Genomic DNA, 26,980 nt, shown 5'->3' on the forward strand with positions numbered 1-26,980 from the left:
AGGGAAAGTAGAGAAATGGGCACAGGAATGGGGTTTTAGATTTTCAGTGGCAAAGACTAAAGTAACCTTTTTTACAAGAAGGAAAATCCTAAATCACATTGATCTTAAAATATATGGTGAGAAGTTAGAAAGAGTAGAGTGTTTTAAATATTTAGGTATTTGGTTTGACAAGAATCTTACTTGGGCAACTCATATAGGTAAAATTGTGGATAAATGTAAAAGAGTGTTGAATATTGTTAGATGTTTGAGGGGCAGGGATTGGGGGGCATGTAGGTTTTCTTTGAAGAGTGTATATAGTGGATTAATTAGGGCTGCAATAGACTATGGGTGTATCATTTATCAATCTGCATCAAAAACATTACTTAAGAAATTAGATATAGTGCAATATCAGGCTTTGAGACTTTGTTGTGGTGCCATCAAAACAACCCCAGTTGCAGCTATACAGGTGGAAATGAATGAAAAACCATTGGAAATCAGGAGAAAACAGTTAGCAATAGTGTATTGGGCAAACCTTAAGGGTCATAAGGGGAATCATCCTACACAAAAGGTATTGCAGCCATGTCAAGAGAAGGAGAAAAGACAGTTCAACAGCTTTGGATGGACAATTGGAAAGATAGTCAATGAGTTAGGAATAGGGGATATAGTAGTAAGCCCCACTGTGCCATACTCAGGTGTTCCACCATGGTTATTTGAGGAGGTTATGGTTGATTTGAGATTATTGGAATTAGGTAGGAAGAAAGATGGGGAAAAGATAGGTAAGTAACAAGTTAACAGTTATATAGATGGGCAGTATACAGATTATCTTAAAATATATACAGATGCATCAAAGACGACAAGTAGTAGAGTGGGGGTGGCATGTATAAGTCCAGAATTAAATATAATGGTGAATAAAAGGGTAACTGACAAATTATCGGTATATACAGGGGAATTGTTGGCTATTCTTTTAGCACTTAATTGGGTTGAAGAAAATAAACCGGGTAAGGTTTTAGTAGGGTCAGACTCCATTAGTGCATTAGTAAGTATTAAGAGTGTAAAGTCGGAGGGAAGATTGGATATTGTATTGGAGATAGCTCAGGCAATTTACAGAGTCAGCAAAGCAGGAACAACTGTGAAATTTATTTGGATCCCAGCACATATAGGAGTGGAGGGTAATGAATTGGCAGATAAGTATGCAAAAGATGCAACTAATAAGGCAGAAGTAAATATGGTAGTAAGTTATAGTAAGGCAGAAGTTAAAAGTATAGTCAAGGGAGAAATGAAAAAGAAATGGCAGGAGGAGTGGAATAAAGAAACTAAAGGTAGGCATTATTACAATATCCAAAAGACAGTAGGAAGAATGAGAAGCATGAGCAGAAATACAAAAGATGAAGATATCATATCAAGGATGAGATTTGGGCACACTGGGCTTAACAGTACACTTGGGATTATGGGAAAGCATGAGACTGGTAGGTGTGAATATTGCGATAGGCAGGAAACAGTAGAACATGTAATGATTGATTGTCCATACTATCAACAGGAGAGACAGATCCTCAGCAACAGATTGGAGAGCAATAGTATCAAGCTGGATTTAAAAACAATATTGCAGTTAAATTCAGGGAATGTGGGATATAGGGATATATTTTCATTTCTAGAAGAAACTGGTCTAAGTAAAAGAATATAGTCAGGATAGTGTAATGTTTTAGGAAACCATTCCGATCCACACTCCATTTCAGAAGGTGGCGGTAATGCACCATAAGTTGTTTGCCAACCGCCATAAAACACTAGAAGAAGAAGAAGAAGAAGAAGAAGAAGAAGAAGAAGGTAATGTAAAATGGCGACGATTGTGTCGTTCTCAAAACAAAGTTAAAAAATACAGCCAGCTAAGGAGAAATTTGCTTATTTTACGAAGGAACAAACAGCCAGCGTTTTGATTTTCGGATCTTCACAAGGTAACCAAAACAATAATGCACAAGTGTTGCATATTAACTCATGTTGTGATATTTCTACCACGTAGGTTAGTTACACTGTGAACACGAGTAGCGTTAGCTAACAGCAAGAAAGTAGCGTTAGCGAAAACGGGCAATATTCTGGATAAAGATTGTTTTCTGTAAGAACACCCAGGAATAACGTTAGTTCACCCAAAGAAAAACTCCCCCTCATGCCAGTTGAAACAGGTAAAGTTAGGTCATAACGTTACTAACGTTACGTTAGCACACAGGTTGCCAGCACAACTCCCCATAGCAGCCTTCTCCTAAACAACTCGCCTGTTTCATTTGGCATGAGGTCAGTAGTAGATAATGGCAGAATTTGCATTTTTGCGTGAAGTATTCCTTTAACTGTATTATCCCACTATATTATAGTGAATATAATGATGAGCTTTATATTATGGTTGTAAATAAAAGGGTGAACTCTCAGATTCAGCCATGACGGAGGAGACGCCAGCTGTCTCAGATGGGATATTGGGCCTGGATGAGCCCAAGAAGATGACCAGGGAGGACTGGAGGAAGAAGAAGGAGCTGGAGGAGCAAAGAAAACTGGGAAACGCTCCAGCTGAGGTGGACGAGGAGGGAAAGTAAGTGTGCAAGGAGCTTGTGTAAAGGACAGATCAGGCCAGGGCTGGCCACAGGGGGCTAGATTTGGAGTGTGGGTGCTCTGGCCTATCTGAGGGTGACATTTTAATAAGTTGGCCCTAGTTGGACAATCCCACATCTCTAACCAATAGATGCTTCAGAATGTGACATCGCTCTTTAACCCTATGTTTTCAATGAAGCTACTGTTGTAACATTGCTGCTCACTTCATCTTCTTGCTGTCTTTTCCAGGGACATTAACCCCCACATCCCGCAGTATATTTCATCAGTGCCGTGGTACATCGACCCATCCAAAAGGCCCACCCTAAAGCATCAAAGGCCACAGGAAGAAGAGGAAGAGCAGTTCTCGACCATCTTCGAGTGGTACAAGAGAGGGGTGCAAGAAGTGAGCTTGCCAACAGGCACACGACCATCCACTCAATTAATTATAGAAACATAATCGGCGAAGTGGAAAGTCTACAGCTTACTTTTTGTCTCTCAACAGAAACCGGCCAGCACTAAATTCCGGAAGGGCTCTTGTGAAAACTGTGGTGCCATGACACACAAGAAGAAAGACTGCTTAGAGGTATAACGGATCAAACGATTAAAGCAATCTTGCATCTTCCAACAGAGATTAACTTCCACACAAATATAACCTTGTATGTTAAATCATGTCCTTAATGTTATTCTATCTGTTACTGATGCGTATTCACCTTTGACCTTCACTTTCCTCTCTTTCAGCGGCCCAGAAAAGTGGGGGCAAAGTTCACAGGCACAAGCATGGCTCCAGATGAGCATTCACAGGTCGAGCTTTCATTGGACTATGATGGGAAGCGGGATCGCTGGAACGGGTATAACTCTGAAGATCACCACCGCATCGTGGAGGAGTACGCCAAAGTAGACCTGGTAAGCAAATTAAGTGGTAAATTCGTGGTGCATTTGGGCAGGTGAGAACAATGCTGTTTGAACGCGGGTGGCACCAAAACACACCCACAGAGAATGTGAGTCTGTCTCCATCTGTTTCCAAACAAACTTTGGTGTGACTGACTCTGTAGGAGTGAGAACCTAATCCAAACCATATAGCCTAAAGGGCAATATTGTATGACTTAAAGCGGTGGTTCTCACACTTTTTTGGCTTCCCTACCCTCTTTCCCTGATTTCTAAATCCAAGTGGCCCCTTTGCCCGACTACATTTTGCTTACAAAACTACAAGAGAAAACTATAGCATGATGCAATGAATGAATGATAACCCACCTTTAAAGAATATTCAGTAACATTACAAAATAAGAAAGGGAGTGAGTTGCAATTAGTGCCTCCTGAGCAGATTTATTTTAATGTTTCATTTATTTTTTCATTATTCGTACAGTTTTCTGTTTCCCCCTTTCTCTCAAGTGCCCCCTGTAGTACCTCCACGTACCCCAGTTTTGGTTTCTGAGTTAAAAGAAGACGCCAATATTTTTGGAAGGAAACACATATTCCTAAACTTAGGAATAGACTAGGTGACAACCAAGTATAGATTGGTGACAAGCTGGAGAGACAGTTGACGGTCGGAGAGACGGCATCCGGTACGGGATGGGTTTAGCACCCCAGCCTGGCTCTCTCGTGGGGGAGAAATCCACAAACGCTACGGATTAGCCTCCTGAAAATCTGTGCAAAGATTGCCGCGGCCTGGGGTCCTTCAGGCTAGAGCGAGGTGCTCGGCGCAGCCGAATGACGTGCAACGCACAGGCCTTCTTGAGGCATCCTCTCTGCCTCTGGATGCCTTTTCCCCCGGGAGGGCCTGGTGAGACAAAGGAGGAGAGCGGCCGGGAGACAACCCATAGAGCCTCCATGCACTGAAGGGTCTTGCAATGCTGCGATGTAGCACTAGCTCTATTGCAGCGGATTGGGCGTGATAGCCCTTCCGCGGGCAATGTTACAGACAGAGTAGGAGGGCTGATCCGTGAGCGGCTGCTTCTGGGATGCGGGTCGGGGTCTTAATTGGCCTCTGCTGGGTCTACTGGGCGAGGGTGTATGATGTTCGACAGACCCGAAACACCTTACGACCCCAGTTAACATCACTGATGACGCGTCCCAGCGCATGCTGTAGTATGTATTTTAACATAGATTGTTTTATATAAGGAGACTTAATGTTATGATAAATGACTTGTATTGACAAACCCTGGTTTGCTTGTAATTGGACAGCATGTACCCAAACAAAACAAATACACAACTGCAGCAAAGTAAAGGGTTTTGACCAAAGAAATCTTAACTGTAGGTATGATTGCACCCTCATGGTCAAAACATTGCATTTAATTTGGGTTAGGTGCAGCGTTGCCAGACGTACGATAATTATCGTATTTGTACGATAATTTCGACCTCTGTACGATGTACGATCAATAATCCCCAAATCCCCCAAATGTACGATAATTTCATCATTTTGTGACACTTAGACGAATCCTATGTCTATCACTAAATAAGGGCGGCTTTAGCTCAGGAGGTAGAGCGGGTCGGCCAATGACGCAAGGGTTGGCGGTTCGATCCCCGCTCCCTCCCAGCTGCTGTCGCTGTGTCCTTGGGCAAGACACCTAACATCCTTGCTCCCGATGGTGTGTAGGCACCCTGCGTGGCAGCCTGCCGCCATCGGTGTATGAATGGGTGAATGTAGACTATCTACTGATTGTAAAGCGCTTTGGATAAAAGCGCTATATAAATGCAGGCCATTTACCATTCTGTTTATACAATCATCTCTTCAAACAACATATTTGCAGCCAATACGTGCAGGGTGTTTTGTTGTTGTTGCAACGCAGGCTGAGATCACAGTGTTGAAAAATCATGCCAAGTCCAAAAAGTAGCCTGTGATCAGCCGCAGCCCCCCCCCCGACATAGGCGTGCCGCGCTGGGGAGGGGACGTATGATAATTTCACTCCAAAAACGATAATTTTGACCCTCTGGTACGATAATTCAACATTTGCCATCTGGCAACACTGGTTAGGTGGCTTCTCATTGACTGATTTGTCATGCTGTGGTTTGTCTCTGTCTCTGTCTCCGTTTGTCTCTGTCAGGCCAAAAGGACGCTGAAGGCCCAGAAGCTTCAGGATGAGTTGGCCTCAGGAAAACTCAATGACCAAGGTGTAAGTTCAGAATCAGAATCAGAATCACTTTTATTGCCACAGTATGCAAGTTACATACGAGGGATTTGTCTTAGTGTCTGTATGCAGCGTAGCGGTCACATCAATATACAGAGATAAGTAGGAAGATAACTAAAGACAATCGCAAAGTTGCAAGTGCAATCAAATCGAGTAAATATATACAATATGTACATGATTGGTGAAGTGTTCTGTGGATGATAAATATGAATTTACGTTGGATTTACATGAGATTTACAGACTGAGTTAAATAGACGTTAAATAGGCAGTGGATTTACATGAATTTACAGTCAGAGTTAAATAAGAGTTTACATTGAACGTACATTAAATTTACAGGCTAAGTTAAATAGGCATTAATGTGCAGGGAATTTACATGAATTCTTACTAATGTCTGAACTTAGTTTCAACAACGTTTTGATTAGTCTTAGTAGAATCATTTTAAGCTATCAGAAAAGTTTTTTTTTTATGTTCCCCATCACCCTGTCTTTTCCTTCTGCACAGGAGCGGGAATACGACAGTGAGGATGAGGATGAAGATAAATATGCCGATGACATCGACATGCCCGGTCAGAACTTTGACTCCAAGCGACGAATCACAGTCAGGAATCTGCGTATCAGAGAAGACATTGCTAAGGTAAGAGGCTGTCTAGTCCTATTGCTTATATTGTCCTGGTATTTTGCAGTTTTTTTTTAACCGTAGTGCCAATTGTACTGGCACTCAACTAGAGTGCTGTATATGGTGGAGTATGTTTGATTAATATCTATAATGTGTGCTGCATTGATGCTGATGATTAATAAACTGAGATGAGAGGTACTGTTTAATGTGGAGGTGTCCAATAATCTGAAAATCAAACCCTCGTGTCTGTCTCTCATAGTACCTGAGGAATCTGGATCCAAATTCGGCCTACTATGACCCCAAGACTCGAGCTATGAGGGAGAACCCGTACTCGAACACCGGCATGACCCCTGACGAGTAAGTTGCTGTCCCTTTCTCTCTCTCTCTGATAGCTCAGATTTATTATTGTCTCTCATGGAAAAACATTTGTCCAACCATTTCCTTCGACAGAGTGGGGTACGCCGGAGACAACTTTGTGCGCTACAGCGGAGACACGGTCACCATGGCTCAGACGCAGTGTAAGTCACCAACATCTCCAGACCTCTTGTGCCTCCACAGCTCTGCATGCTTGTCTCAAAAGTGTTAGAATTCCATTTTTCCCCGGGGACCAGAACCGGCCCACCAAAGGTTCCAATCCGGCCCGCAGGATGACTTTGCAAAGTGTGAAAATTGCACTGAGAAGTCCTTCAATCCAACTTTCCAAGCTCAGGATTTGACACCTAAAATTGATCGTACCAGTTTTCATGAGCAAGTTACAATATTAAGAAGCCTATTCATGTTTTCTGTCTGCATCACTAAATGGTAAACAATTTTCTTTACCCTTGAATATAGAGAAGAATTACACAGTTGTCCTCAATTGTAAGGCACAGTTAAAGACAGTATTATTCAGTTTGTTTTGTAATGGGTGCTTTTTCACTTCCCACCCAATTCACCCATTGTCTGTCTAAAATGCAGGAAGTAACACAGGTGCAAGCAAAACAATAATGAGGCCCCCGGCACTGGATCACCAAATGGATTGGAAGTTGGAAACCCTCATTAATGTTCTGCTTGCACCTGGGTTACTTCCTGCTTTTTAGACACAAAATGGGTGGTGAGTTGGGTGGCAAGTGAAAAAGGCTAATAGACGTTACATCAGTGATACTCAACTTGCGGCCCGGGGGCCAGATGCTGCCCGCGAGAGGGTGCAGAGTGGGCCCCCGACCATTTTCTAATTCGCAATGAAAACACATTTTAAATAAAGTTTGACTGACCTCCAGCTAAATTGTCAAATATGGCCATCTGCTCACCACCCAGGCACTTACAGGATATGTACTCAACCAACTTACCTTAACCTAACTATCCTTTGTGCACAAAATTGTGAGACTAAACTCCGGCTGACACCCCAAAAAACCTACAATCCGCTACAGAAAAATGAATATTAATGTTTGTTTATTAACTGGCCCCCCTGGCCTCCTGTCATTTTGCAAAAGTGGCCCCTGGCAAAGCAAGTTGAGTATCCCTGCTATTCTGTGGCATTAAACCTTCAGTAGCACCACACAAATGATGTTCAGACAGCCCAGGTAGGAATGCAGCATACACCTGTATTCTCCCCTCTAATCTGTGTCATGTTCCGTGTCAGTGTTTGCCTGGGAGGCCTATGAGAAGGGCTCTGAGGTGCACCTGCAGGCCGACCCCACCAAGCTGGAGCTCCTTCACCAGTCCTTCAAGGTCAAGAAGGAGGACTTCAAAGAGAAACAGAAGGAGACCATCCTAGAGAGGGTACGCAGCTACGCAGGCCACGTCTGCTGCTCTCCGCACTTCTGACAACTTCCACGGTGTCTTTTTCCAAATGTGCAGCAGGCTGATCAGTTGTATTCATACTGGCTGATGGCATCATTGACACTCTGTTTGTGCGTTTGTGTGTCGAACAGTACGGAGGCGAGGAGCATCTGGACGCGCCTCCGCGGGAGCTGCTGTTGGCCCAGACGGAGGACTACGTGGAGTACTCTCGCCACGGCGCTGTGCTCAAAGGACTCGACAAGGCTGTGGCCCGCTCCAAGTATGAGGAGGACGTGCTCATCAACAACCACATGGTGAGCAGCACAGCAGGACGCCTCCAAAGTGACAGACAGCAGAATGTGTTCTGCCATGATAATGTGATGGTCTTTGTTCAGTCATTGATTCGTCGTCCTGATTCATTCTCCTGTGTTGTGTGCAGTGTATCTGGGGCTCGTACTGGAGGGACGGCTACTGGGGCTTTAAGTGCTGCCACTCCATGGTCAAACAGAGCTACTGCACAGGAGAGGCTGGCATTAAAACTGCAGTAAGTAGCTTTACTGGCATTGTTCTGTTCCTTACACAGGGCATATACAGTATATATATTGTTTATAGGTTATGTTTGTTACACAGGGCATATACAATATATATTTTTTATAGGTTATGTTTGTTACACAGGGCATATATATATATATTGTTTATAGGTTATGTTTGTTACACAGGGCATATATATATTGTTTATAGGTTATGTTTGTTACACAGTGCATATACTGTATATAGAGTGTTCATAGGTTCTGTTCATTACACATGGCATATATATATATATTGTTCATAGGTTCTGTTCATTACACAGGGCATATATATATTGTTTGTAGGTTCTGTTCCTTACACATGGCATATAGTTCATAGGTTCTGTTCATTACACGGGGCATATATATATAGATTGTTCATAGGTTCTGTTCGTTACACATGGCATATATATATATTAGGGGTGTCACGATATTTCGTCGCACGATATATCGCGATATCAAAACGTCACGATATGTATCGTCAGAAAAAAATTACGATACTTTTTTTTTTTTTTTTTTGCTCCTGAATAATAGAACAAATTTAGCAGAATCAACACGCATGAGTGAGGGGGTAGACTACTACTGGCATGGCAAAACAGCTCAAGGGGTACATAAGATTACATAAGTTTAGGGACCATTGAGCATGAGTTATTTAAGAAATAGATTGTATACCTTTACTTTATTTTTCTTTCACCATGCAACAAACATTTAGTTTGTGACAGTGTGACACATTCTATTGCAAGAGAAGCATTATCTTCCATGTTGTTTTATAGTTATTATAATAACAATTTCCAAAAACAGCATTTGTTTTGTATTTTGTGTATTTCAAATGAAAGACTATTTTTCCAGTATTTTCCCAGGGCTCCCTTGAAAAGAGGTTTCGATTTCAACGGGACTCGCATGGTTAAATAAATTATAAATAAATACATAAAAATGATTTACTTTTGTTAAAAAGAATATAGTTAAAATATCGTATCGTTATCGTGAACCCAATATCGTGTATCGTATTGTATCGTGAAATTAGTGTATCGTGACACCCCTAATATATATTGTTCATAGGTTCTGTTCGTTACACCTGGCAATGCATATATATATATTGTTCATAGGTTCTGTTCATTACACAGGGCATATATATATATATTGTTCATAGGTTCTGTTTGTTACACCTGGCATATATATATATTGTTCATAGGTTCTGTTCATTACACGGGGCATATATATATACATATAGTTTATAGGTTGTGTTTGTTACACAGTGCATATATATATAGATTGTTCATAGGTTCTGTCGTTACACATGGTTCTGTTCGTTACACATGGTTCTGTTCGTTACACATGGTTCTGTTCGTTACACATGGCATATCAGGTTTTCTAACCGATTACCCCCCCCCCCCCCCCCCCCTTCCCCATTTAATCTATAGAGCAGCTCAGCTTGTGTTCCATTTGACGATGGACTAGAGGAGGAGCTACAGGAGGAAGAACAGCCGAAGACTCTACTGGAGGTGAGTGACGTTCAAGAGGTTAAAAAAACCCCACACGTTAGTGATCATGGATACAGTATATTTTAACCGTTTTCATTGTCAGTGATGACAAAATGTGCATCTCATTCTGTGTCTCATGTGTCAATAATCAGATGCACAAAGAAAAGATGAAAGAGAAGAAAAAGAAGAAGAAGAGCAAGAAGAACAAGAAGAAGCAGCACGACTCTGATAGCAGCGACTCTGAGGATGAAGAGAAGAAGAAAGAGAAGCTGCGAAAGGTAAGTGTGTCTCCAGTCGGCCATCTAATTATATAATGTTGTATCTTTGGCTAGGCCGTTTGGCATGTCTCACCCTCCACCCCATCACCTCCTCCTCCTCCTCCTAGGCCCTCGATGCAGAGGACAAGCGGCTGAAGCAGGTAGAGGCCATCATGCAGGTGGATGAGCGGAAGAGGCCCTACCAAAGCCTGGAGGAAGTGAAGGAGCCCTCCGAGGCCGAGATGGAGGCCTTCCGCATGAAGCGCAGCCGGGTAGACGACCCCATGGCCTTGTTCCTGGGACAGTGACCTCTCTCCTGAAGCCCTCTCCACTTCTCCAAAATGGGGTTAGGCGTAGCCCCCTAACTCAGACTCTCGCATCAGTAAACACAGCTTTGCTCTCATAAACTCACAGTGGGAGCCCGTCGCACGACTACTGCAGGAACGCCATCAATACTTTGTTCAGTGTTGTGATCATTTTAGTTTTTATGGCCATAGGATGGCAGTATTTCCCACGGCGCAGCCGAGGGAATAACAAGCCAAATTCAGGTCCGTGATTATGAAGCACATCACCTCATCAATGTGAAGTGATGCTCTTCGTCAGATGGAGCGCCGTGCGTCTGCACAGGATCTGGGCTTGTTCATTATGTGTTTTTGTTTTGACTTAATTGGTTCCACAAAAACAAGTTTCAAAAATGATTTGATTCTATGGTGTCCGTATTGTCCGATTTGAATATTGAATACATTTAGAGTAAAACACAAACGTGTGATGCTCGTGAGTCTTTAATTCCTGTATCTACATTTGGTGGAATAAATGCATTTCATAGCTAAAGATAATATGTTTGTTTGTTGTATGGGGGGTGTGTGTTAAAACGGTTTTAGGTCAAAAAGTATTTTCACTCGTTATAAGGATGGCTTTCTGAAGTCTAAACCTATTAGCCTACCTAAGTAGGTCAAATCTCAGAAGATTGGAAAAGTAGTTTTCTATCTTAACATTTGCAACAGCCTTTGACCCGTCATGACCTGCAAGAGGACACAATCTTTGGTGCTGTGAATCAATGTATACGTTCTACGCTTGTCATTGTTGAGAAGACTGGATCTACTCCCTTTCAATCTTATGCAGTGTTGTGGAGGTTTATTTATTAAGATCATTTGCTTTTGGACAGGGCAGTAAGCAGACAGGAAAGGCAGGGAGAGAGGGGGGATGACATGCGGTAAAGGGCCACAGGTCGGATTCGAACCTGTGCCGGCCACGGCAATTACCAAGCCCCAGCGCTCCACCAGGTGAGCCACTAGGGTGGCCTGAGAATGTTGGCTTTTAACATGGAATAATTTATATTACAAACACTTAATTTCAGTGCTTTCTCCATTAAATTTTCCTGCAACAGACACACTGTCAGATATAAAGCATACATTATGTACTGTACTGTGTAGAAATACTATGCAGTATTGCAGACTGATTCTCAGCATGTTACCTGTCATGTCTCCTAATGGCCACTAAGGGGAGATGGCCTACATGTAACTGAGTTACTTGGTTGATCCATGAGATGCTTCACGTCTAAAAATAGCCAAACTAAACACAAATCAATATACAAAATCACATGTGAATTCATTGCTTGTAACTTTTTTTTTTTTTGCAATATATTTCACAGAGCAACCCCTCCTTGGCTTTTCTTGGCGCAGCACATTCTGTTGCCAGTTGTGTGTCATATAGAAACCCCCACAAAACATGATCTCCTTATGTATTTTACAGGCTCAAATAGTTCTAGTTCAGGCTGAATGCAGTAGATTGTTAAATGCAAGGCAGTGCCTTAACCAGCAGCTGGGTCTTTTATTGGGTCTCTCATTTCTTGGCAATGCATCACAGTGCTAAGCAGAAAAACACATCTGGTGATCTTCACAGCGGTTCTCCTGCTCAGCTCAATATCTGCAGGCCACCATGTCAGCTTTATTTTGCAGTTGTAACTTGACAAATTGCTGGGACTTATCAACTCAAAGCAATTCTGGCAACTTAAGCAAAGTTGGCCCTATTACCACGATGAAATATGACTCAAAAAAAGCTATATGTGGTTTCACTTTCTGCCTTTTATCTCATGAATAGTCCATGATATTACATAACAGTCTATTTTCCCATATTGTGTTGAGCTTGTTGAAGGAATAATGTGTCACTACCTACGTCAGCTGTGTGCATTGCTCCTGCACTGAGCTGAATGTATTACATCATGGTGAAAGTATGTGCTGGCAGGCTTAGCTTGCTTAAACAGGGCGGATGTTATGGACGCTGTGCTGCGCTGGGCTGAAGTTGTCTTTGCAGTGTGTCTCTCATGAAGAATGCTGCTATCTCATCCCAATATTGGAGAATCATGTAGGAAAGTCGGTGTGCTCTCGTGCAGAAAAAGGAGCTGGATAGTGCTGAAAAATGCCCATGGCTCATAATCTCATAAACTCAGCTGGTGAGTTCTTTGTTTGCTATTTTTTCATATCCGGTATGTTTACTCTTTACAAGAACATGCTGTAGGCTGCATTCTTTGCCTTAATTTAATACATGCATCATTTAAAGTATCCTGTTTCTCATTAAGCATGGACTCAGTGTGAAACTAACCATGACATGTAGATGACAACTCATTCATTTATAGTTTATATATACATACTGTATATGCGATTACATTTTTTTCATCTAATATTTGTGTGGGTGAGACCAGAGGTTTTCAAAGTGGGAGGCTCCAAACAGTTTCAGGGGAGGCTCAGTGAATGGAAGTGGAATAAATACAGCATTACATTAGTTATCAAAAGGAGACCACATAGAATAGCCTAAATGTGTGTGATCTGGTTAAAGAGAGAGTTCAGTGATACAGTAGTTTGGGGGAATTTTGTTTTTCCCACTTTCCCAGAATCAGAAACAAATGACTTCTTTTAAATGTATTTGTAGATTGAAGTATGTCAAACAGCAATATCAGGTTATCTTGGCTCAATTTCTGAATCTCTGGGATGGGGGGGTCACATTATTTCCAAGCCTTATCTGAGGGGAGGCCCACAGTCTCAGACTTTGAAAACCCCTGGCTGGGCTAGACAATATGCATGTACTTGATCACCACACTCCCTTTAAATTCCATTTACTTTGGCAGATTTTTTTCACATTATATTGTTAACCGACATTTAAATCACTAGGGATCTCGTGTGCTATGCGCGCTCGATTCCTAGGCTGGCCCGCTACGCGGGCTCACCCATCCTGCAGCTCGCCAAGGTGGCCCTGCAGCTTGCATTCGCAGGGCAGCTCAGCTGCTGTGTGGCCAATGAGACCACTGATGATGTCAGATTTATGACATCACTGATGATGTCATCAGTGGGATTTATGACATCACTGATGATGTCACAGTGAGATTTATGACATCACTGATGATGTCACTTTACTTTTACTTTACTTTACTTTATTTCATTTAGCAGATGCTTTTATCCAAAGCGACTTACAAGTTACACAATTACAATTTATAAACATATCATGTCACAGTGGGATTTATGACATCACTGATGATGTCACCGTGGATTTATGACAACACTGGGATTTATGACATCACTGATGATGTCACAGTGGGATTTATGACCACTGATAATGTCACAGTGGGATTTATGACATCACAGTGGTAGAGAGAAGCGTCTGCACATCCACTATGCAAACCAGGTGCTAGACTAACATGGCTATACGTTGAAAAGGAAAAAAGGCTGCACTCTGGAGCATACTTAAGACTTAGAGGAGTTTTATTGATAACGTTTCGGTTCAACAACCTTCATCAGAATGGAGACAAACAGGACAAACACTCACATATATGGGGCAGACAATATGGCGGCCTGCTCTGGTCGGATGTAGGCCGCGTGGGCTGACGAGGACCAGCGGCACCGCCACGGCGACTTACGACGCCCCCCAGGCGTGGCCGCAGCGCTACAGCAGGCGCTGGGTGATCGACCAATCCGGCGAGCTTCGGCGCGGTGACTTAGAGTGTTTGTCCTGTTTGTCTCCATTCTGATGAAGGTTGTTGAACCGAAACGTTATCAATAAAACTCCTCTAAGTCTTAAGTATGCTCCAGAGTGCAGCCTTTTTTCCTTTTAAACAACATCACAGTGGGACATGGGACGGACGGACAGACAGACAGACAGACAGACAGACAGAGTCCTAGCTCCCATTTATATACTGACTGATGATGATGATGATGATGATATTGACTGTGACTGGCCTGCAAACACCAAAGCCATGTCAACAATGACTAAATGACTTATTTCCCCTCACCTCCTCTTGACTCCACAGGGACCACCATGCTCCAGACATGTCTGATGTTGTGTTTGCTGCCAGCCGTCTTCTCCCTGTTCACGTATTCCTCATTGAAGAGAGGTCGCAACATCACTGTCCACTCCTCCCAGCTGGTCTGCAGTCTGCCAGGTCCACAGGGGCCCGCTGGACACCCTGGAGCCCCTGGGTCACCGGGAGCGATGGGGCCCATGGGATCCCCAGGCAAGGACGGCCTGGATGGGAAGGATGGAGAGACGGGAGAGCAGGGAAACGGAGGTAAGAATCTACTGTACCGCTTGTACTGTTATAGTGACACCTCTGAAGAAGACGGAAGTATTACCGTCGAAACATGTCAGGTAGGAATACAAACCTGTGTCTGATATAAAAGAAAACCTATCAATCTAAGTAAAGTATAGACACTATGAACCTTTTTGGATTGTTATAGAGACAGTCCACATGTTTTTCTTAGAATAGTACTCCCAAGCCAACGTGCCTAGAGCACATGATCAATCTCCCCGAGAGTATCGGCAAATCCATATTTCCCGACTGTCTGAATCTGTATCTGAGGAATCCGTCACTAAGTAAGTAAAGACGAAATTGAACATGATGGATAAGATGTTTTTTAAATTGTCTCTGGCAGTTGGGGTAAACCAGAACGCCCACAAAATGTTAAACGGCTGGCGCGCGAGTGGGGTAAAACCGCCCATATATCTCATGGGCTGACTCACCAAAAGACGGTGCTGCGGCTCTAAACTACAGGTTTGGGGGTTCTAGAGCAGAACACAAGACGTCTGCTCAGATGTGCGTTTACTGCGGTGGTTAAATCCCCGATCGTGTCTGCCTGGGCTGGGCGATCAGCTAAATTCTAACTTTGCTGAATGGATAGAACGGGGGGTTATTACCCCACCCTGACCCCGCCCCCAGCCAGGCTGAGCCAGCTAACCAGTGTCTATTGTGAGCGTTCCTAGAGCCTGTATGGGCGTTCCCAGACATGCGGACTGTCTCTATCTTGTTTAGGCAACTTGCTTTACTCCATCACCGGCAGCCAGCCTCAAAAAGTCAAGAAGAGGCTGGTGACCGGCTGGTTTACCAGGCTAGGGTTATTCCACTGCTAGTCGGATTTTGCCACTTGATTTTAAGCACATTTCCCAGTGCCACCAATGGCTGTAAAAGCCACTGATCAGTAGCTAAGAGAAAAAAAAAACAATGAAGAAGAAGAAGAAGAAGAAGAAGAAGAGGAAGAGGAAGAGGAAGAGCAAGAGCTACCCATGTGGGGTGGAAAAGTGCCCTTCTAAGGTAATGTATAGAAAGGATGGATTAAATAGGGAAAAGATTTGGGATTTGGTGGCCAAGCCCCCGTTCTTACCTTTAACTAGGGCCCTCAAATCACTAAGTCTGCCCCTGCATCCCTGTGCAAAAGTAAAGCACAAATAATCAGAATCATAATCACTTTTATTGCCACAGTATGCAAGTTACATACAAGGAATTTGTCTTAGTGTCTGTATGCAGCGTAGCGGTCACATCACTATACAGAGTTAAGAAGTAGGAAGATAACTATAAAGACAATCACAAAGTTGCAAGTGCAATCAAATCGAGTAAATATATACAATATGTACATGAGTGGTGAAGTGTTCTGTGGATAATAAATATGAATTTACGTTGGATTTACATGAGATTTACAGACTTGAGTTAAATAGACGTTAAATAGGCAGTGAATTTACAGTCCGAGTTAAATATGAGTTTACATTGAAGGCAGATTTTACTCATTTTATTTTGAGGATATATTATGCAAGGATGCACAAGTTTGATCATGGTATATTGTTGGCATATGTGATGTCATTCTGTCATCTTTTTGTCACTGTTGTCAGGTGAACCTGCGAGGCCTGGAAACATGGGGAAGCCAGGTGTGAAAGGCCGTGAGGGGGTGATTGGCAAGGCGGGACCCCGGGGTCTGAAGGGCCCGCGTGGGCCTCCGGGCGTGGCTGGGAACGGGGGTCAGAAGGGAGAGGCGGGTGACGGGGGCGAGGAGGGAGCCCCGGGAGGCTGTAACTGTGGCAAGACAGCCCGCTCGGCCTTCTCTGTGGCCATGACCCGGAGTTACCCCAAAGAGCGCCTGCCCATCCGCTTCAGCCGCATCCTGCTGAACGAGGGGAGCCACTACAACACCAGCAGCGGGAAGTTCGTCTGCGCCATCCCGGGCGTCTATTACTTCACCTACGACATCACACTGGCCAACAAGCACCTGGCCATTGGCCTGGTCCACAATGGCCAGTACAAGATCAGGACGTTTGATGCCAACACGGGGAACCACGACGTGGCGTCCGGCTCCACCGTGCTCCACCTGCAGCTCTCGGACCAGGTGTGGCTGCAGATCTTCTACTCGGACCAAAATGGACTTTTCTTTGACCCCTTCTGGACAGACAGCACCTTCACCGGCTTCCTCATCTACGCTGACCAGGACTATCTCAATGAGGCTGATCGAAAAGCTAATGCTGAAGCTGACAGTTGATACCTTAATCCAGAGTTATATCTGTTTTGTTTTTGAATATTTTTTTTTATTGCATACATGAACCAGTTTGATGAACTATTATTGATATTTGAAATGTAGACATACTGTGTATAGCTTTGCTCAACAGCAAATAACCAGTTTTCAACCAGTCTCATATAATTGACAGTGTGTGTAACAAGTTCTGACACCAGGTGGCACACAAGGAATGAAAATAATTCAGATCCTCTTGGGGGACAATTTGACAAAGCTGTGTAAATGCTTTTTGTTTTTTCTTTATTTCAAAAACACAAAATCGTAACTGAAATTAAAATAATGGTCTAATGTTAATTTTGCCATATTGCATATTCCTGAGAAAAAGAGGACAATGTGTTTGCATACTTTGTGGTGTTCTGAATTTAATAAAATAAAGAAATGGCCCTATTGGTGAATATATATATATATATATTTTAGATAATATCTTTACCCGTAATGGTTCAATACACAGTAATGAATTTTACATTAGGCCATGGGGGCCAGCCGGTTCTAGCCGGTGTTGTGTTAGAGCAGTGCTTCTGCTTCCTAAAGTGGGGTCCAGAGAAATAAGGAATAGGCTGTTTGTAGTAGGACTTTTTTCACTCCCTATTGTTATCACCTTCAGATTCTATATCTAACAATTATTTCTTTCTCACATGGGGTTCCTTAGCTAATGGGATTCCTGGTCTATGTGTCCATCTGTTGTCCTTTACAAAGTTTACATCAGTGGTTCTCAACGTGGGGTCTGGACCACCAGGGGGGTCCTTGAGGGGGTTCCAGGGGTCACCAGCAACAGCAAGTGTTCAACTTTACCATCATCATCATCATCATATCATCATCATCATCATCATTCAAATTGCCTTAAGTGGGCGGGGCGGGGTTAGTCACAATTGTGATGTCATCATCATCGATGTCACTCAAGCAATTGTGGTGTTCCAGGCTGAGGCTATATATAGGCAAAAGTTTCTCCACTTGCTACACAATTGCTAGTTATTTACAAGAAGTTAACAACACAGTTATAGAGAATGTAGAAGACATGTAGGCTATTTAGAGTTACTGTTACTTTGCAATGCCTGCAATAACTGCATCAGAATTCTGGACAAAATCTGATATCGAACAATAAAAACATTCTCAGATTTGGGTTCGAGACAAAATAAAATAAAAGAGGGTTCTGTGGCCCTAATGTGGACTAAGTTAGGGGTTCTTAATATGAAAAAGGTTAAGAATGACTGCTTTACATGAAAAAGAGTGGCCATGGGTGTTTTGGACTACAACATTGGACTACAAATCCCAAGCTCGCTCGTTCGCGGGGGGGGGGGGGGGGGGCTCTCACGTCTAGCGCACGAGCCACACCGCAGCAGCAGCAGCAGCAGCTGGTTGGGCCGAGCGAGGAGGCTGGCTAGTCTACTTTGTTACAGCGCGAGGAGCCACTAGGAAAAAAAATCGGCGGAGGAGCAAAATCGGTGGACAAAGTGTAAACAGTTTGGGGGGGAACCAAGCGGCCCCGTTACCGGGGGATTTTGGTGGCGCGGTTATTTCATCAACTTGTCAGAGGATTTAAACTTTCACTTTTCGCCGAGGAAAAAGAAACAAACTTCCCCGATAGAAGAAGAAGAGCACTTCTCTCAGTCAGGATGTCGGACTGAGACAAAGGGGTCTGGGGGGCATTCCCTTCCCGTCGGACTGGTGAGTTGAGTGGGGCACATGTATGTAACGACCACGGCTTAGAGCTAAAGTTTATCACATCGATTTTTATACCAAATATCCACTCGTGTTGATGTTGAGATCGCGTTTGTTTTGTTTCCATCGATGCAAATATCCCCGTGGTCTGTGTGTGGGCAGCCAACTTGTGTAGTAGCCGTTGCTGTCTCGTGGTGGAGAGAGAGTGAGACGCGTGTGTTGTGTGAATCATTCAGAAACAATGTACCCTAAAAACCTTGTGATTTGTGTGAATCATTTGCTGTGCTAATGTCGGCCTAGCCTACATTTATATCACAAGTTGTGTTGCGGAGGCTGCCTGCCATCATCATGACTCGTTTGACCCACAACAGCTCTTTCGTTCGAGCCGAGGGGGACATTTAACTAACCGAGCCGTTGAAAGTCCTCCGTGCTGCATAGAAAGAAAGTGGCCTGTATCGAGGAAACACAACTATGAGAATGGGAAGAAGAAGATGTTTCTAAACTTTCTCCTAACGATTTGAGATCTCCTTCAAACTCGCTTGGTAATTAACGTTATAGCCCTACTTTCATAATCGACTTAAACATACAAGCTGGTACGCGGCCCATCAATTTATCCAAACTTTATCATCGAATTTGATGAATGAATTTGATGGATCGATACGTTACTTCCATTCAATCCGCGAGTGTATCTATTCTAATGATTTTGTCATTGAAACTTTTGATTTATTCAGTCGTCTTTGGGCAGCAATTCGTTATTAGCAAAGCCAGCTTATATACTGAAGTGAGTGACCTGTGGTTGATTTGGACACATCACCACCTTGTGTGTGTCAGCAGGTAGAACTTCATTCTTGAAGCCTCCTCTCTGGATGGGAAAGATGGAGAGGGAGTTGCAGTGGTGGAAGGGACAGCTAGCGGCAGACATCCATCAATCTCTCCGCATCAAGGTGAGTCTGCTCGGCTCTAGATCGAGTCTTTAGGGTCGGTCATCTATATCTCTCCAGCTGTGCCTGTGAATAATGGCGTAATCTCTCTGTGTTTATAGCATCGCCACTTTATTTGGACAGGAAACTGTTATTTTATTGTAAGCCAAATGTCTCTTCTTGACTGGGTCTCTTTCCCTATAACCTGAAATTCACATAGCAATACACACATAAGCAATCTATCTAGCTTTTTCATCATCCAACAACTGAAAAGTAATTGTGTTTTGAATAGTATTGTCTAAAATAATTAAAATAAATTAAATGTCTAAAATAATTAAAAGACATTACATGGACGGATAGGCCTGTGTTGGTATTCCTTCGCAGCTTCTTCTTAGCATAATATACATGTAGGTTGTACAATGCTTTGGAAGTTGGAAAGGAAATATGGTTACACAGACATGTTGTCTATTCTGAGGTGATCTAATTGAGATTACATGGAGGAGTTAGGGCTCATTAATTGACGAATGTCTTAATTAACCCCTAAGCCAGATCATATTTCTCCCCCTGTGTCACTTTAATGGAGACATCTGTCACTTGACTGGCATCCTGATATTGCGAGCTGGGATTCTCGTGCCAACGTGACGCCGAGAGAAAAGAATGCTTTTGGTGCGGTTGTTGTTGTTGTATGTAGGGCATCGTAGTTGAGCAGCTGCCCGTGTTTCTCAATAGTTCAGCTATATAATGACTCATTCACTTACACACAATTTGATTTAGTTTGCCCATGCCGGCCCACGTCTGACTCAGAATGAGCTGTCTTGCCTGTTAGCTGGGTGCGGAGACTAGAAACTAAACAAACCACCCCCTGTTGTAGTAGTCTATCTGCAGCTGGCTGGATGTGGACATATTCAGAAATATCTGAAAGTGCAGAACAATTCAGTTGTAGTGGGAGAGAATAATAAAGCATAATAGATGATGGAGATTGTGTGAAAGGCCTTCTTCTTCACACAGTGGTCAGAGTTCGTGCGTGGCGCCCCGCTCGCTCCCCCACACTTTCATGCAGCCTTAATGGCGCTGGCTGCAGTGCTAATGCCCTGATGTGGGAGATAACGGCGGTGTGTAGCATGTGGCAAATTATCAGACATGCAAATCAGGTGGAGGCAGCTGTGGAATCCTTAATTACGGTGCGGGTCCCCCACAAAGGCACCTCTCCACCCCACCGCCCCCCCCTCCCCCTGAGCGCCCCCAGACTCCGACTGCCCCCCCCCCCCCTCCTGCGGCCCTCATACCCCCAGCCAGACAGATGGACCAGAGGCAGAGGCTCTCAAGCAGTGGGAGGGAGGGAGGGAGGGAGGAGAGGAGAGTTTGGGGAGGACTGGGTGCTATCATGGTTGGTTGTTGCGGCACAGGGGGCGGGGCTGCTGTATGTGGAGGACTGGGTGCTATCGTGGTTGGTTGTTGCGGCACAGGGGGCGGGGCTGCTGTATGTGGATTTGGAGGGCGGGGGGGGGTGTCACTGTTTATTTTTGGATTCCATTGAAGTATCAGTCTGACAATCACTATTGTTTGAGTTTGACTCACAATAAACAGCTGACACTTTGTGTAAACCCAACTGCATCGGGTACATTTTGTCCTCCAGAGCAATTTTGTCCTCACAGCAAATCAAACTATTGACACTAGCTTGTTTTTCCACGAGTTAGCTTTGCAAACACAATGTGTTTTAGCCAGTAAAGGACAGTTTGAAATAGCCTAAGGACAGGGAAGCTCCTAAACAGCAGTGTTGACATGACGGGGGATGTTGCTTTTGTGTTGCTCTTCCAACGTATAGAGCCTTAACTGTTTGATCTTAAGGAGATTAATCCACAAAACCTCAATCTCTTATATTACATCCAAATCAAGAGCCCTTGTCTTTATTCAGATTCAGAGAGAGCAAAAATCTTTTTTCTGAAAAACATTTTTAATGCAGAAAAAGTAACTGTGAGTTGCGTTTCTACATGTAGGCCAAAGAGTAGAGGTGCAACGATTATTCGATTAGTCGATCGACAGAAAAATAAGCAACTATTTCTATAATCGATTAATCGTTTTGAGTAAATTTTTTAAGAAAAATTGTCAAAATTCTCAGATTCAAGCTTCTTAATTGTGAATATTTCCTGGTTTCTCTACTCCTCTCTGACAGTAAACTGAATAACTTTGGGTTGTGTGGATAAAACAAGACAATTGAGGATGTCATCTTGGGCTATGGGAAACACTGGCAAAATATATTCACCATTTTCTGACATTTTTCAGAACAAACAATTAATCGATTAATCAAGAAAATAATCAACAGATTAATTGATCATGAAAATAATCGTTTGTTGCATCCCTACCAAAGAGTTTTTTCTTTTTTCTTTGAGGTGGCTCTTTAAAATGGCGCTTGGGGCGCCTTTATTTTCTGTAGTAGACTAGGAAGATACCCGAGGCTGATTCAATAGTAATTCCCTCCAGTATCTTCCTCTCCGCTTTGAAACACATGCAGCTAATTGAACATGAATAGGAGATGTGCTCGGGGTGAAACCTAATCCTATCTACTGCTCAACCTCCACTGGAGGAACCCCCCCCCAAGCACCCCCCTCAGCACTCTGCTCAGAGACCCCCCACCACCACCCTCAGCCCTCTGCTCAGAGACCCCTTCACTGACCCAAATTAGCTTTTCCTCTCTGCAACGATGGAGAATAAAATGGAATTGAAATGAGGCTGAACTTAATCAAGAATTTTTATTGGTGTTTAGTTTTATCCTCGATATGATTTTTTACACCCACAGCACCTTTCCTGATGCCAGCTAAACCTCGTCAGCAGGGGACATGCACGGCCGACTATTATTATGCATAGTCTTTACACCCTCCCTCTCTTTCTCCACTGCTGTTTCCTGCCCACCCTCTTCCTCTCCCCCTCTTCATTTATCTCCCCCTCTACCTCTCCATCCACTTTTCCCTCACCCCCCCTACCCCACGTCTCCCCTGTAGGAGCTGAAGTTGCCTGTCTACCGGGCCCATTCACCTCAGATTGGCATGCGGCGCTACTTCGCCGACCTGCTGGCCATCCTGAGTAATCGCTACCAGCTATGTCCCACAGCCCGCCACCTGGCCGTCTACCTGCTGGACTTGTTCATGGACCACTACGATGTGGCCGTCAAGCAGCTCTACGTCATCGCCCTGTCCTGCCTGCTCCTAGCTAGTAAGTCCACAAACAAACAGCCCCCCCCCCCCCCCCCCCCCCCCAAATCACAATGACAAGTTTGCTTTGGTGATTTATCGTGCGTTCCTTTATCGCAAAATAACTGGGATGTGGAGACTAAATGACATCACATCCGTTTTGTTAGCGTTCCATTTGCAGAAAACTTGAGCTGGGAAATTCACTGTTCATTGGTCAGATCCAGTCGCTAGCCAGGCTAGCCATTGTTAGCAATAACAATTGACAACATGGCATTTTGCGGCATTTTGCGCATACAAACACTGCAGCCTCATGTCCACTAGGGCTGTGAATCTTCACTGGCCTCCCGATTCGATTCGATTACGATTCATCTGTCAACGATTCGATTCGATTCGATTAAACGATGCATCACGATGCATCGCGATGCATCTTAAATCGATGCATCACTTTTTCCGCAATACATGATTTATTTTTTCTCACTTTCTTTTTTCTCACTGTGTGGCTACTTTTAAAATAAAAGTGCATTTGGAATTGCATTGTATTATGATCCATAATTAAAATAAACAACTGCATGTACTTACATTCTATTTTATTTGATTATAAAATTTTTTTTTTTTTTTTTTTTTTTTTTTTTATAATCGATTTTTGATATTTGTTAATCGATGCAGAATCGTGCACGTCCGCATCGCGATGCATCGTATAATCGATTATTTTTGACACCCCTAATGTCCACACAGATAGAAGTTAGGCAGTGCTGTGTGTACAGCTGATTTAATGAGACACAAACAAAACAGAAGTGCTAAACAACATTACTAAGATTACTACTACTGTTGTTGCGCGGCGCAGCCATCTTGGATTTGTGAGTTTGGGGGGCTGCTGAGGCTCCTACGAGTTGGGAATGGGAAATACCAGCTCTGATGACGTCACCGCCCAGCTCATGACCTTTGAAGTCGTAAGATTACCAGTCCCCAGTTATAAAGGAATGCACGATTAGGTTTGCCCAATAAGGGACATCTATTTGAAATGCAACTCTTGATTGACCCACGTTTCAGCTGATGCAATGGGAACAGTTTGTGCCCAGTGTTGAGTCAGAGCTCTGAATCACTCATATATCTGGTACAGAGTTAGCCTAACTGCTAAAGCTTTACGAAGATTACTTTTAAAAGCCTCTTTCACACATAGCTCTCAGTACATTATCGGGATGCCTTTCAGGCACCGCGAGTCATTTTGATTTGATTTGATTTCACCTGTCAAAAAAGAAAACGAGCAAACAATACAGAAAACAGTGGGTAGTGTTGGGAGAGAAGAGAAGCTCGGAGGACTTATACAGAGTCCTCTCTCATCATGCTTAGATCACCTCACCACTATTATAAGGCGAGGGGGGTTCCATGGCGCACGGCTCGGCTCGCGATAAAATCATCCTAAATGTATAAAGTAAAAATTAAAATGAAAAGAAAAGTTTATTGTTTATTTCTCTTGTCATTTCCAGCCGTATTTGTAACTTTAAAGATATAAACCCTAGTTAAACACGGTGGTCCCACCTATCTGACCCACGTTTGGTTCTGCTTATTTGATGTACTGTGTTGATCAACCAAATCTGCCCGACAGTGACGTCTCACCGCCCGGTCGGACCAGCTGCTAGTTTTTGGGGAACTCGAGCTGTAATTGTTTTTATTCTGTGGGCCAACCGGTAAATGAGACCTCCAATGAAAGCATCAAACATGCGTTTTAGACTGAACCATTTTCTATTTATCTCAGTTGTTCCCCGCCCCTGTTTGCCCTGCTCCATTAAATAGACCATTTTCACGGGGGGGCATTTTGTTTTCGAAAAAGGCAGGGTAAACACAGGTGTAAGCAAAACACTAAAGCTTCTGGCATACTCTTTGCGCCCAGCCAAGCGCATAGGGCACGCGCCGATTATGACGTCATCGCACGGGCCGTGTCGGGGACCGAGGCCTGAGCGCAGCGCGTCCATGGAGATTTTTCTATCAGCGCGTCGGGTTTTGCTGCCTGTGCCTGTGAGATCTCTGTGGTAGGCTATCAGCGGACATCTGCTGTGATTGAGTCCTCACCATCGTACAGTCGCCTTCAAAGCATGGTGTTCGATTATAACGAACTAGTTGTGTGCCTGAGCCTTCCCAAATGTTGAGGGTCGTTTTTTAGAATTTAATACATAGAATTGGGAACGTTACATTCAATTTCATTCAGACTGCCTGGCGCCTGGAGCTGCGCACTGAGTATGTTCTGTTTTGGCCTGCGCCGAGTGCGCGCGCCCTCCTCGGAGCCCCGCCTCCAGCGCGTGCGCGAAGAGTATGCCAGAAGCTTAATGAGGGTTTCCAACTTCCACGATTGGAAGGTGGAAACCCTCATTAGTGTTTTGCTTGCGCCTGTGTTTACCCTGCCTGCCCCGGTGAAAAGGGTCTATTGTATGTACAATAACAAGCGTTGTCTACCCGGGTGTTATTGTAAACAGCATTGTGATTGGCTCATACCAGCAGCACCTTGTTTACCTGCACCCTAAAAGCTGACAGAGAAGTTGAAGACTTGACAATTCACACGTGCCGCTACGTTCAAGAACACTTCTGCCTTGCAGCTTTTCACACATACCAGGGCAATGGCAGAATAGACGGGGCAGATGTTATTTTATCAAACACTACAGCATAGGGGTGCTCCGATCCGGCTAAGCCACGATCCGATCCGATTCCGATTCCTGGGGTCACGATCCGATTCCAGAATCGATTCTCGATTCCAACGATTCTCGATTCCAGAATCTAGAATCGATTCTCAATTATGTAGTTTTATATTGCAATAACACACAAAGGTAAATATAAGACAAAAAATGACAAATGTATTAATGCTGAACTTCAAATTGAACTTCTGTATTACAGTCAGGGCCTAAATTCATTTAGCAAACTAGGGGGGAATTCCCCCCTTATGTTCTTCAGATAAGATGGATTTATAGGCTGGGGGGAATCTGTAGACTTTGAGAAGGATTTATAGGTTTTGGGGGGAATCCATTTACCAGAGTTCTTAAGTGCAAGAGGTGGTGGCACCGTGGCAGTACAGTACACAAATTACATGAACATTTGGACACTTATTCAGCCGGTATCTTGCATGTTGCGTTCAGGTGCACTGTACATTTTTTTTTTTTTTACAATTTTAAGAATCAATTCTTGGGAGTTTGGAATCGATCCAGGAATCGTGGCATTAAGAATCGCGATCCTTTCGGAATCGATTTTTTGGAGCACCCCCACTACAGCATCTCAAAGTGTTCCAGACAGCTGCCTATCAATTTACCCTTCTGCCTGGACTGAGAGGAGCTCCCTTACTTCTGAATCTGTCCAGTTTCCAGCCATTCTTGAGAAAGGAGCTTTGCAAACAAAATGACTTGTATCGCTTAAGTTATCAAATCACTCGCGGGACAAGGCAACTGTAAACAAGTCGCAGAGTCAAAGACATCATCAGCAGAGTCTTGTGATTGGTTGTGATCTTTCGTCAGACGGACGTAACCCTTTCTGTGCCCTTCAAGTCTCTTGAGCTAGCAGACAGACTCTTGACAGTGTTGTTGTCTGCACAGATGGATACAATGCGAGACATTTTGAGCAACTGTTGTGATCCCCGACACAGCTGATAGCTTCTAATGTCAGTTTACTGTTAGCTGGGACGATTGTAAAAAACAAACAAACACAAGGTCAACATTTTGGCACAATGACTGTGCCATTGTTTTAGGAGAAACCCGCTCTGTCTATGGGGGATGATGCTGTGTCTGCAGAACGTGACGCATGTGCGTTTGAACCTGGCTTTGATAACCTGTCTGGAGCTGCTGCTGTTGTTGCTGACGTCCCACAGGCAGTCCAGGATGAGGCAGTATCACACCTGTCCTCTATTCACACACAGGTGTGATTCTGTTCTCTTTCTATGTTCAATCCATACAGCCTACTTACGGTTCCCTATTCACCTTATTCCTGGACCTACGTTTCCCATGATTCTCAGCGGTTGCCGGGTGTCGACTTCCTGTTTACATTTTTTTCACTAGCAA

General features: G+C 43.7%; 3 protein-coding genes across 4 annotated transcripts in view; all 3 read left to right on the top strand.

The window, feature by feature from the left end:
* The first annotated feature begins 1,789 nt into the window (after positions 1-1,789).
* Positions 1,790-11,172, top strand: LOC310790637 (pre-mRNA-splicing factor SLU7-like). 2 transcript variants are annotated; one of them, XM_083652351.1, is made up of 15 exons: positions 1,790-1,928; positions 2,382-2,551; positions 2,800-2,953; positions 3,053-3,133; positions 3,289-3,453; positions 5,592-5,660; positions 6,177-6,308; positions 6,550-6,647; positions 6,741-6,808; positions 7,909-8,048; positions 8,201-8,362; positions 8,488-8,592; positions 10,036-10,116; positions 10,248-10,373; positions 10,481-11,172. In XM_083652351.1, the coding sequence occupies exons 2-15, from the start codon at positions 2,403-2,405 to the stop codon at positions 10,658-10,660; spliced, it is 1,710 nt and encodes a 569-aa protein (XP_083508477.1). In that variant the 5' UTR covers positions 1,790-1,928; positions 2,382-2,402; the 3' UTR covers positions 10,661-11,172. The 2 variants fall into 2 exon arrangements, with proteins under 2 accessions (XP_083508477.1, XP_083508478.1); XM_083652352.1 differs by having other exon boundaries at positions 1,799-1,928; positions 2,395-2,551.
* A 1,475-nt stretch (positions 11,173-12,647) lies between these two features.
* On the top strand, positions 12,648-17,489 carry c1qtnf2 (C1q and TNF related 2). The gene is made up of 3 exons (XM_083652356.1): positions 12,648-12,804; positions 14,653-14,910; positions 16,503-17,489. The coding sequence occupies exons 1-3, from the start codon at positions 12,771-12,773 to the stop codon at positions 17,141-17,143; spliced, it is 933 nt and encodes a 310-aa protein (XP_083508482.1). The 5' UTR covers positions 12,648-12,770; the 3' UTR covers positions 17,144-17,489.
* A 1,223-nt stretch (positions 17,490-18,712) lies between these two features.
* The window catches only part of ccnjl (cyclin J-like), a gene marked incomplete at its 3' end in the record, with an annotated part of 31,939 nt that continues 23,671 nt past the window's right edge, over positions 18,713-26,980 (top strand). The window contains exons 1-3 of the mRNA XM_083652355.1: positions 18,713-18,841; positions 19,670-19,779; positions 22,755-22,965. Coding sequence (XP_083508481.1) covers positions 19,702-19,779; positions 22,755-22,965 — 289 coding nt within the window. The 5' untranslated portion in view covers positions 18,713-18,841; positions 19,670-19,701. The remainder of the gene's footprint in view (positions 18,842-19,669; positions 19,780-22,754; positions 22,966-26,980) is intronic.

Source organism: Poromitra crassiceps, assembly GCF_964638095.1.
Source record: "Poromitra crassiceps genome assembly, chromosome: 15".
Classification (NCBI taxonomy): domain Eukaryota; kingdom Metazoa; phylum Chordata; class Actinopteri; order Beryciformes; family Melamphaidae; genus Poromitra; species Poromitra crassiceps.

Bases quoted from the DNA above. Each gene is read 5' to 3' on its own strand.
- c1qtnf2 (XM_083652356.1), top strand. From the start codon at position 12,771: ATGCCCATGGCTCATAATCTCATAAACTCAGCTG. The intron at 12,805-14,652 runs GTGAGTTCTTTG...TTGACTCCACAG, and splicing joins TAATCTCATAAACTCAGCTG to GGACCACCATGCTCCAGACA. The intron at 14,911-16,502 runs GTAAGAATCTAC...CACTGTTGTCAG, and splicing joins GGGAGAGCAGGGAAACGGAG to GTGAACCTGCGAGGCCTGGA.
- LOC310790637 (XM_083652351.1), top strand. From the start codon at position 2,403: ATGACGGAGGAGACGCCAGCTGTCTCAGATGGGATATTGGGCCTGGAT. The intron at 6,309-6,549 runs GTAAGAGGCTGT...TGTCTCTCATAG, and splicing joins TCAGAGAAGACATTGCTAAG to TACCTGAGGAATCTGGATCC. The intron at 8,363-8,487 runs GTGAGCAGCACA...TGTTGTGTGCAG, and splicing joins TGCTCATCAACAACCACATG to TGTATCTGGGGCTCGTACTG.